General features: G+C 43.1%; 1 protein-coding gene across 1 annotated transcript in view; it reads left to right on the plus strand.

The window, feature by feature from the left end:
* Nucleotides 1-11,511: 11,511 nt before the first annotated feature.
* LOC143283510 (ras-related and estrogen-regulated growth inhibitor-like) overlaps nucleotides 11,512-12,500 on the plus strand; it is a 5,140-nt gene continuing 4,151 nt past the window's right edge. Inside the window, exon 1 of the mRNA XM_076589754.1 lies at nucleotides 11,512-11,638. Coding sequence (XP_076445869.1) covers nucleotides 11,512-11,638 — 127 coding nt within the window. The remainder of the gene's footprint in view (nucleotides 11,639-12,500) is intronic.

The raw sequence follows: 12,500 nt of genomic DNA on the forward strand, positions 1-12,500 counted from the left end.
TTTTGTGTTCATCTTCACGTAGTGGGAAGGGATGGGGGAGCTAGGGGACTACACACTGAAAGAGGTTCTCTTATTGGCACAGACTGAATGAACGTGTCTTTGATAGTTGCATAGCAGTGTAGCAAATTCTATATCAAAATTAAGCACAACAACAACAACAACAATAATGATAATGATGATGATAATCATTATCATCATCATTATCATCATCGTCATCATCATAAAAGAGTTGAAAACCATACAAACTGGATCACAAGGGTAATTGTTTGGAAACCGTAGAAAGCTGACCACAAGGGTAATTGTTTGAAAACCGTAGAAAGCTGACCACAAGGGTAATTGTTTGAAAACCGTAGAAAACTGACCACAAGGGTAATTGTTTGAAAACCGTAGAAAACTGACCACAAGGGTAATTGTTTAGCGACTGAATCCACATCAAAACTGAGTAAAAACAACCCTCAAAACAGACAGAAAGTGGTAACCCTCAAAACGCTCGAAAAATGCTGTTGAGATGGGTTCCTGAATTTATGATACCATAATAACGCAATTCCCAGTGTCAGAAAATTAACTGTTTGCTATTAGATTATATCCTTTGCGCACAAACGACACAATACGCATGTTCGTGCACGCGATCATTTGCATTTCATACAAACATGCACTGTAACTTTGCTTTGCACATATAGTATATCATATACGGTTTAAAACTACACAAATATGCACGTGCAAACTGAGACAAAAAGACAGGTCAGATATGAACACACACACACACACACAAACTCATGTCTCACCTTTCATTCTACTCATGTGGTCGGTGTGGGTCTCTTCAAGCAGACGACAGTTTAGTAGCCTGCAAGGGGAAATCAATACGCCTGCCGCAAAAAGAAAAACAAGAAAAACAACAGCAACAGAAAGATAGAAGGGCGTGGTGCTTCGCGATGCAGTTAAGGAACTAGCAGCACCTATATGATCTCGCCGCTTGGTAGCGATGTTGAGACCAAGCCCAATTACTACTACACGTCTGCTTTTTTTTTTTTTTTTTTTTTTTTTTTCCCTACATCGAAGTTCACTGTTTGGTGCGATTACCCCCCTTTCATTCACGAACACAAAAGTGGTAAAAAAAACGATTTTTTTTTTTTTTTAACCGAAACTAGTGTCGATTTCTTTTGAAGTCAGTCAGTCAGAATCAGGCAGATCCACCCTTTTTGTTCAAACACGAAAGTCAGAACCCAGACCTGCTGCTGGCTGGCAGACACTGACAAGGTCGGCGGTGCTGAAGTGAAAGTGGAAGCAAGTCGGTGGCAGAGTTCATGATGAAATAAGCCAACCGCACTCTGGCTCCTTCCTGACCGATAATCACGGCACTGTATATATTATATACTCTCGCTGCACACACGCGCGTCATCGCCAAACCTCTCGCGCTTTCCGTTTTCCCCTCAGGTTTGATGACGTCAGAAAGTCTTTCAATGGCATCTGTGAGGGCGTCTCAGCTTCCCTGACGTCATGTTACACGTAGATCAGGGACTGAAGACGTCAAAGCCACGCTCTCTGAAGCTCCGCTTTCTTTGTTTCTGGATTCGTGTTTACCATGTACTTTAGCGTGGGTTGTTGCAGCTAGCTCTCTCTCTCTCTCTCTCTCTCTCTCTCTTACCCTGACCCTGACCATAACCATGACCTTACCCGTACCTTATCCGTAACCCTAATCCTAACCACAAATCCTAACGACAAACCCTAATCCTAACCCTAACCACAAACCCTAACCCCTAAAACCCAACTTTAATCTTACCCCACCCTTACTACTGTCCCCACCCCTACCCTTAACCATAACCCCTAAACCCTAACTCTAACCCAACACCAAATCACTAACACACACCCTAACCCAACCCCTAACTCTGACCCCTAACCCCAACCCTAACTCTAACCCTGACCGACCCATACCCCCTTCTGTCTCTGTCTCTCTGTCTAGTAGTGATCATTTTGAAGAAGATTTCCAACGCGCTGAGTGTGATGCTCACATGAATTGTCCAATATCTAGGGAAGAAGAAGAAAAAAAGTAAGAATAGAAACAGCTCCTGGCAATAACAGTATAATTAGTGAACTTTATAAAACCTCCAATGAGCAGGTTATACAGGGTTTTTTGTTCTTGTAAAGTTGTTCAATGTTCTGTTTGATCATTTATCGTATTTTCGCTGAAGCCTGGATTGAGTCTATTATTCTGCCATTAAATCAAAAGGGTAATGCCAAATATAACTACAGGGGTATCGCTCTGAGCATTATAGATAGTAAATCAGTTAGAATTATTATTAATTGCAGATTACAGGAACGGGTACATCACAATTGATATCACAGAAGAGTACCAAGCTAGTTTCAAAAAAGGTTTATTCATCAGTAGATCATATGTTTGCTCTGTTAGCATTGGTACATACACAGTTTTCTTATAGTTGTATGCGAGCCTTCATTGACTTTGCGAAGGATTTTGATTCTATAAGCAGAAATCTACTATAGACTATTTTCTCAAAATGACATGAGAGGTCAGTTGTACAGGTATATTCAGAATATGTATGGTGATGCAAAATATAGGATTAGATTAACAACAGGAGTAAAACAAAGTGATGCGTGTTTCCCGGTATTATTTTATCTTTTTATCGATAAATTTGCGATTGAAATGCTGAATCATGGAAGACACGGTGCTACTATTTCTTGTGTTGCATCTGAGTTATTTCTCCTTTAAATGGCTGATGATAAATTTTTTGTATTTTGTACTCCCTTTTATCACAACAGATTTCTCTGTGTGAAATTCGGGCTGCTCTCCCCAGGGAGAGCGCGTCGCTACACTACAGCGCCACCCTTTTTTCTTTTTTTTTTCCTGCGTGCAGTTTTATTTGTTTTTCCTGTCGAAGTGGATTGTTCTACAGAATTTTGCCAGGAACAACCCTTTTGTTGCCGTGGGTTCTTTTATGTGCGCTAAGTGCATGCTGCACACGGGACCTCGGTTTATCGTCTCATCCGAATGACTAGCGTCCAGACCACCACTCAAGGTCTAGTGGAGGGGGAGAAAATATCGGCGGCTGAGCCGTGATTCGAACCAGCGCCCTCAGATTCTCTCGCTTCCTAGGCGGACGCGTTACCTCTAGGCCATCACTCCACTTATCATCCGAGGTTGTTGGTTTGCAGGAAAAATCAGATGCTTTACAAAAAGTTGCCACATCTCTTCAGTTGAAGGTTAATATAAAAAAGTAATGTTATTGTGGATACTTAGGTGACAGGGAGAGGTGACTTTATGATAGTGTTGTAAAGCTGTGGTAAATGAGCATAAGTCCTCAGGGATACTTTTACCACTCGTGTAAGCTTTATTTCAGCATGCAAAGATCTCGCTAGCAGAGCAAAAGTGATTTGTTATGGATAACGAAAAGATTATCTTCATTAAATAATACTTCCCTGAAACTGTTTCTGAAAATGTTTGATTTCCAAATGCAGTCCATTGTGCATTGTAGTTCAGAGTTGTGCATTTCATTGTGAATCTGTACGTCCATTTGTTTCGAAAAAGTTACTGGGTGTTGATATGCGTACCCCTAACGACCGTGTATTTGGTGAAATTAATAGATACCCTAAAGCTATAAATTCTGCTGTTCGGTGTGTGCAATATTGGCTTAGACGGACACAGATGGATGAAACGAAAATACCCCACTCCCTCCTCCCTCTTGGACACGTGTTTGTAAACGCGATGGCCATTGGTCCTGTAGTCTTCACCGCATTCCTACTGTCAGCTATAAAGTCTGCTCATCTGATTGACAGGCACTTCTCTCCACTGAGCATCATCTTCACCCATCACTCCTGTGTCAATCCTTAGCAGTAAGTTCCTATTTTAGTGTTCTAAATGCATAGAACTATTATGAATTTAACAGCCATTTTCGTGCTTAGATGAAGCAATGTACCGTTAGTAGATGTTCCATCCCATTTTCTGTGTATTTTAAAAATTCTGTTTTGAGGGTTATTGTACTCAATTTTAACACGCTTAAGTCGACAAATCAAATATTAGAATAACTTGAGGGTCACAGATTTATGTTTGATTTCATACCCTGCTGTCATGTTGTTCCCATGAAGTGCTATTGTAAGGTTTTTGATAGGAATACTTATGACACCTATCCTCTTTTGACAACTTATGAATTTCTGAAACTAAATTGTTAGTCTCATATTTTCCACCATTCTTTCATTATTTCAGTTTTTGTAAGGTTTTACTTCAGCCATGATTTTGTTTGATTCGTATATTGTTGTGTTACTTACGATCAACTTAGACATGTCATTGCTAATACAATTTTTTTTCTGAATTACAACTAAAAAAAATTATAGTTACTCTTTTCTTTTTTATGCTGAGTTTCATGTTCTAGCTCACATCCTTCTTGTCTGTATTTCTCCTTCCTCTCCTTTTTTTGCATATTCAATAAATAACAAATAATAACGAGTGGTAACTCTCACCATTCACAAGGTACAAAACTTCAAGTCAGTGCTACTTACACTACTGATTCAGCCAGCACACAGGTAAATAAAAGGTACATTTTAACAAACCCAGACACTTCCTCAAAAAGGAAGTGCCCGATCATTCGACATGTGCACACAGGAGCAAAGACAGAAGAAATGTGGAAACACAAATTAGCTTTTATTCAAGACTGGCATAGCCTCTTTAATCCTGAACAAGCCACACAGAACATATGGACAATACAGAACAAACACATAGTTGCCTCAGTGGTTTCAGGACTATCCTGGTTTGGTCCATAGACATTGACATGATATATGGGGGTTAGGGGGTGCACGGGAGGGGGTAATACCTCTAGAGGGGGGGCTTGTCACGCTCTTCTGGGAGTGGTTCGTTGTTAATTTCCAGTTGAAAAACCACCAAGGCAAACCATGTGTTTGTTCTGTATTGTTCATGTGTTCTGTGCAGCTTGTTCAGGATTAAAGAGGCTATGCCAGTCTTTAATAAAAGCTTATTTGTGTTTGCATATTTCTTCTGTATTTGCTGCTGTGAGCACATGTCAGATGATCGGTATAAGGACTGACCCGGCGCTTCCTTTTTTGAGGAAGTGTCTGGGTTTGTTCCAATGTACCTTTCATTACCTGTGTGCTAGCTGAATCAGTAGCATAAGCAGCACTGACAAGGACATTTTTGGTTTCAATACCTTTCGTAAACCTGGCTGATGAAAAGACAAAATGATGACCATATCTCATCAAGAAAAAGGTGAGATGACCATTTGATTTTCAATGAGAGTGTGTGTGTGCGCGTGTAGAATCAGCCAACATTCAACACCACTCCCAGTTCTTCTGTCCCCCAGTACTAACACTATGTGGACAGACAGGCAGAGGCGAACACAACAAGTGACTCAGTGATGTCTGTGGTTTTCAGAACACCATGCTGACTGGTTCCTTAATGTTCTGCATGTTGTTGTTTATACATAATCTGTGTGAGTGCACGTGTGTGTAGAATCAGCCAACACCACTCCCAGTTGTTCTCTCCCCCAGATACTAACACTATGTAGACAGACAGAAGAATGAACACAACAAGTGACCCAGTGATAACAACATGCTAAAGATTGAGAGCACGTGGTCCCGTGGGACAGAGTCCCCTCTCCAGCCAGCAAGACTCCACCACCCAAGAGTCTTCCTTTTTCGTGGACGACACAGATGTCTGTGAATGTGTCGTCCTCACAGACTGGGACACGGAGACTGTGTCCCTCACAGTTTGCAACCCCCTGTGTGGCATCAAAAGGAAATATGAGGTAGTGGAGAAAACAGACATAGAGGAGGACTAGGAGACCGTCTATGACGGTTCAGATGAAGAGGAGGAGGACAACGCCTACTTTTAATCTTCAACATTTGTTTGTTGTTTTTTAATGTACATTTTGTGTATATGTGTATATATATATATATTTTTTTTTATATGACCTCCAACATAAACTGAACACATGTAAAAGACCAATTTGAGAGTTTTGCAATGGAATGTGTGCAGTTATCTTTTTGTCATGGCGGAAAAAGAGGAGAGTTTTGTCCACTGCCGTCTCTCTCACAACTCTGTCTGTGTGTCTTTATTCTGATTGACTTCGTTTTCTTTATAATGTTTTCACATACACACATACGCAACACACACACACACACACACACACACACACACACACACACACACATTATATATTATTAGTGAACACATACGAAGAATTTAGACTGGCTTTCGTTCGACATGGAATTTTTGATTAACAAATAGTTAAGAGTGGTAACTCTCTCCATTCACAAGGTACACAACTTCAAGTCAGTGCTGCTTACACTACCGATTCAGCAAGGATGAGGCCAGGAGATGAAATGATTAACAAATAGTAAAGAGTGGTAACTCTCTCCTTCTTTGTTAATTTCCAGTTGAAAAACCACCGAGGCAACCACGTGTTTGTTCTGTATTGTCCATACAATTGAACAACATGCGCGCGCGCGCGCACACACACACACACACAAACGCGCGCGCGTGCGCCCGCACACACACACACACACACACACACACACACACAGAGTGAAGAAAACACGGCGCAACCAAGTGCCCCGTCAATGTAACCAAAAGTTTCGGTGTGCGCCAACAAATAATCTTCGGAATGCACGTGTTCATTCATACACCATACACCAGTCATGACCATAGAACCAAAACGACAGTGTCACAGGATGGCCACACAACGGTCAGTTGTCATCGGCCAGTCCTGTTACGCAAGCCGACCGCCAGGCCTGAGTCGTGTCAGTTCAAGGAGCTGCTTTCAATGACTGACCCTGTCTGACCTGTCTCCAGTAGGCTGAAGAAGAATCCCACGACTAAAAAAAACTACATATTTCAAAGTCGTTAAAGTCACCGTTGTTTGATCAGAGTTTAAAAAAAATAATGACAGGTGTTGCAAAATCAAAGGCAGCTTTATCTTCAGGTATCTTTGATTTTATACCGGCCATTATTGTTTTTAACTTCGTTTTACCAGGTCCTGCCAACACCCTTTTTTCATCTCAACCTTAATCAGGTTTTCTTTTCCCGACTGCGGTATAATAATGAATGAATGAATTTTCTTTAATGAGGGAAGTGGAATAAGCAAGGACATGTTGTTGTTGTTTTTTTCATCCAGCCCTCGGGGCAAATAAATTCAACAAGCAAACAAAACAAAATAAAAAATACAATTATTCTACTACTACTACTACTACTACTACTACTACTACTTCTAAGTAAATAAGATAAAATAAGATAAAAAAAATTAAAAAAATCAGTCGTGAAGGGAGTTTGACAAAGGGAGACAAGTGGCTCCCAGCTAGACTGACTGCAGTGAAACCATTTCGCAGTGGGGGTGGCAGATTTTTTGGTGAGATCGGGGTGTTGGTATTTCATATCCTGGGTGTGGGAAAGTGTCGGAGGCATTGTGAGGGTTAGGATGATCTGTGTGTGTGTGTGTGTGTGTGTGTGTGTGTGTGTGTGTGTGTGTGTGTGTGTTTGTTTGTGTGTGTGTGTGTGTGTGTGTGTGTGCACGCGCGCGCGCGCGAAAGATTGAAAAAACATTAAAAGGAAATACAAACTGTCAATCAGAATGAAGACACACAGACAGAGAGTTGCGAGAGAAAGGTTCATGAACGTGAGAGACGGCAAGGGACAAAACCCTCCTCCATCTCCCAAGAAAGATAACTGTACACACTCCCCTATCCCTCTTCAATATTATACATGAACACGCAAAACTCTCAGACTGGTCTTTCATATGGGTTATGTCTCTTTATTTCGGAGGCAAGTGATATGACCAAAAACGGTATATGTAAGAATTGTAGATAAAATGCACATACAAAAAGCAAACAAACAATCGTGCATATATATACACAGTGGTGTCTGTCATTAGTAGTACAGATCCAGTTCCTTCAGGTTTTCCTCCTCATCATCCTAGTATTCATACACAGTCTCCCAGTCAGTCTCTTTAGTTTGAAGGTCATTTTTCGATAAAGTGGTGATAAAAAGATATGTAGAAAATACATACGAAATATATATTTAAGTAATAACCATGTATGTAATCTACGAACATTCAGTGTCAGTATTTAAAAACAGATAAAATAAAAAAATAATTAAAAAAAAAGCGGGATTATACACTACTTAATTGTATCCATATATAGTCTCTGTAGTCTTCGGCATGTGTTATATTTTGTGAGTTAAAGCACACGTGAGGCTCAAGTACAAAATGTAAACAAGGGAGCAATAACAAACAAGTGTTGAACATGTACAATCAATAATATGTGTCCATGTTCTCCTTCAAAAGGCGTCATAGATTATTTCCCAGTTCTCTACGTATCTTTTCTTTTCACATCATCAACCTCATAATTTTCTAAATTTTTCTCAAGCCCATGTCTCTTCTCTCCGCAGGGGTTTGCACAGAGAGCGTCTGTACCCTAGTTTGTGAGAACAACTGATTTACAAACAACAATCTCGTCCACTGCTTTATGGTTAAAGAACGTAAGAGAAACAACAGGAGATATATCACTCCTCCCACCCCACCCCAAAGAAAGAGATACTGCAAAACTGTCAGGCTCGTGTTTTTTACATGTCATTTACTTCGGAGATCATTTTTTGGCTAAAATGGCATAAAAAGGTACACGTAAAATATACATGCAAAATGGATATTAAAAAAGCAAGCAAACAAACAAACATTGAACATGCCATCATCAATAATAAATCCACGTTTTCCAGTTTTCTTGTGCACTCTCTCTCGGCAGTCCTCTACGTCTGTATTTTTTCCTTGGTCCCTGGAATCCATGTTCTCACGGTCACCCTGGTGTTCTGAAAACCACAGACATAACTGAGTTGGTCCCTCCTATATGCACAGTGGTGTCTGTCATCAGTAATACAGATCCAATTCCTACAGGTTTTCATCCGATTATTTCTACATAGTGTTTAGTGACTGGGGAGTAAAACTGATCTTTTTGTGCAGGTGCGCGCACACACACACATACAGATACAGACTGATAAGCAGGCAGACAGATATAAGCAGGATTGGAGGACACCACACGGGGAACAACAGGGGAGATAAGTCATGACACATTCCGCTCCCTGATCCTTTCCAAATCCCTCCACACACACACACACACACTTGGTATCCATCGCAGTCCGAAGACGAATTACTCAGCGTTTTCAGGGGATGACAGAGCACAAGTGCAAGCACACTGTCTGTCTGGAGAGGGGCGGACGCTGCTGTGTGTGTGTGTGCGCGTGGGCACGTACTTGTTCAGTCCTGAGACGTCGTCATACAGTCTGTGTCACATGGCGGGAATGTATTCAGTGCTGACACGTCATACTGACTGTGCCACAGGGCGGGAATGTGTTCAGTGCTGACACGTCATACTGACTGTGCCACAGGGCGGGAATGTGTTCAGTGCTGACACGTCATACTGACTGTGCCACAGGGCGGGAATGTGTTCAGTGCTGACACGTCATACGTCATACTGGCTGTGTCACAGGACAGGAGGGGGAGGACCCCAAATGATTTCTTTGCACAAGATTTTTCTACAGGACATCTGTGTAACCCCACACAGGACATCTGTGTAACCCCACACAGGACATCTGTGTAACCCCACACAGGACATCTGTGTAACCCCACGCGGGACATCTGTGTAACCCCACGCAGGACATCAGTGTAACGCCACGCGGGACATCTGGGTAACCCCACGCAGGACATCAGTGTAACCCCACGCGGGACATCAGTGTAACCCCACGCAGGACATCAGTGTAACCCCACACACAGGACATGTGTGTAACCCCAAGTAGGACATCTGTGTAACCACACACACGTACACACCTCGTGTCGTTATCTCTGTCCATGAACCACGGCACATGTAGCGGTGCTGTGTGTGACCTCAGATAACCTATGACCCACAAAGTGCAACGAGAGCTGGGGAGGACAGATAGATGCACGGCAGTCAGTGCCGGGCAGGACGTTCCCCTTGCTGTCTGTCCACTGAAGTGAGCTCAACTTCTGCTGCTTGGTGCACACGCCCCTTTCTGTCTGTCTCTGGAACTGAACTTGGACTGGTGTTGTCTAATTGCACAATTTGCGCATTTATTCGTATCTATTGTTTTTTTCTTCTTCTTCTTTGATTTCGCGTTTTAAATTGTTTAGCTAATTTATTGTGATTTAAGTTGTTGTTGTTGTTCTGCTGCTGTTGCTGCTGTTGTTGCTGTTGTTGTTGTTGTTGTTTCTGTTGCATCTTTTAAACATTCTGATTTGAATACGAGGTGTAATCAGGTATTTCTGCTTCTACATATTTGCCAGTGGTAAGGCGTGATATAACATTTTCCTCTCTCTCTCATCACATACAAACAGACAGACACAGAAACGATGGTATGCAGCCTTCAGTCTCGGGGGGGGGGATTATGGAGTAGTGCTCTGAGTGATGTTTCTGGTGCAGCGTCGGGAGTGGCTTGACAGGCCTGTTTGAGAATGACAGTCTCCCCCACACTTTGCGCAGGTGAAGTCTGATGCTGGTCTGTCTGTCAAACTAAGGCCCCTCCTCCTGTTCCGTGACACCACTGACAGTTGGGTAAGCGTCTCTTCAAACTGGGAGAGATCTTTCTGCACACTCTGCCTCCATGATGATCGTTAGGAGGCTTCCCACGTGTCTGGGTTGATGACTAGAGTCTCCTGGTGTCTTTTTCTGACATCTGTGTACCGTAGTAGGGGTTTGCCTCCAAGGCGTTTCCTCTGGGCCAGCTCTCCACATAGGAGGCCCCTGGATATTCGGCTGTCGTCCAGTTGCACGATGTGGCCGAGTCAGCACATACACCAGCCCTCTCGAGGACAGCGTTGCTGGAGACTTTGTCCTGCCAAGAGATGTTCAAGATGCATCAGAGGCAGCTCATGTGGAAGGCGTGGAGCTTTCACTCCTGTCTCGCGTGCAGTGTCCAGGCTTCACTGCCGTACATGGGGGTGCTGATGACACAGGCTTTTTAGACCAGGACCTTGGTGTGTTCTGTCAGATTGCTGTTTTTCCATACTCTCTTTGTCAGGCTTGAAGTAGCCTTGCAAATACGATTGTTTAGTCCTGTGTCGAGAGAGATGGGGTCTGAGATTGTTGACCCCTGGAACACAAGTCACGCGCGCGCACTTCCCACGGTGCCGTATTCATGTTGTAACTTTTTGTACTGGACAGTGCTCATGCATTAGTAATTGTAATCATCTGTGCCGTTTGCAGACCTGTATTATACAGTATAGATAGATAGATAGATAGATATAGACAGACAGAGTCTGGGTTTATTGTTATCGCACCTATACTGATTTACTGAAAAGCATTTGTGTTTTTTTATTTCTTTATCTATTGATTTATTTGTTTGTTTTGCATGTATTTCATGTATTTGTTTGTTTTGCAGTCAGTCTGACTAGCGCTGTCCCCGAACTTCCGCAGTGACTGACATCCCTGATGCCGGAAGCGGAAGTGTTGTACGTGGTAAGAGCGGAACCGGAAGTACGATAGGCCGTGATGTCGCACAATGTCGGACGCGCGAAGCTGAGCGGTGGCGGACAGCGAGGGGCTGGGGACAGGGGAGAGGGGAAGGACATTACCTGTAAAATGGCTGTGCTGGGCTGCAGCGGGGTGGGCAAGACAGGTCAGTGTGTGTGTGTGTGTGTGTGTGTGTGTGTGTGTGTGTGTGTGTTTGAGTGCGTGTGTGCGCGTGCGCGCGCGCGCGTGTGTGTGTCTGTGTGTATGTGTGTGTGTGTGTATGTGTACACGCACGACTGCTGTATGCATGGGTTTGTGCGTGTATGCGTGAGTGCGTATGCGCGTGCTTGTGTAACTGTGTCTTTTGTGTCGTCAACCCTCTTAATCTCGGATGTCGGCGACGGTGGGGAAGAAACACTTTAATAACATAATAACCATGACGGAATCTGTTTGGCGTTGAACTTCTGATCCAGCAGTGTTCGCCGGTGATTAGAGTTCCAGGCCCCGTTTCGACATGGTTTTAACCCTTTCACCGCCAGTCAGTTTAGAGTACAAAATTCCCTTGTGGTATAAACACAGAAAAGACAGTGGCTAAGAATAGCTGGGGATTCCCACTGCGATGCATAGAAAATGTGACCTATCCTACCACCGAACATTAAGAGCAGTATGTTCATTGATAACAGACCAATGAATGGCCACCTTTCAGTGACATGGGTCCTCTACTACACCTGTGCATAAATGCGAGCTTGGCGGTGAAAGGGTTAAGTCCTTGAGACACGCACTTTAGTCCCATTTTCCTCAACCCACCCAGGTGTGAAAAGGTACCTGACCAGTTTGGACAGGTTAAAACGGCGGAAGGAGAGGACTGTGCCCCGCCTTCCTGTGCCGGACCCTAGACACGTTGGATATGAGTGGAATTCTCCGACAGCCGAAAAAAAGGCTAAAATGATGATGATGGTTAGTGTTTATATAGCGCTGAGACAAATCAAGGCGCTTTCACACAAGCCATTCACATGCATGCACGGCTC

Source organism: Babylonia areolata, chromosome 6 (assembly GCF_041734735.1).
Source record: "Babylonia areolata isolate BAREFJ2019XMU chromosome 6, ASM4173473v1, whole genome shotgun sequence".
NCBI lineage: Eukaryota > Metazoa > Mollusca > Gastropoda > Neogastropoda > Buccinidae > Babylonia > Babylonia areolata.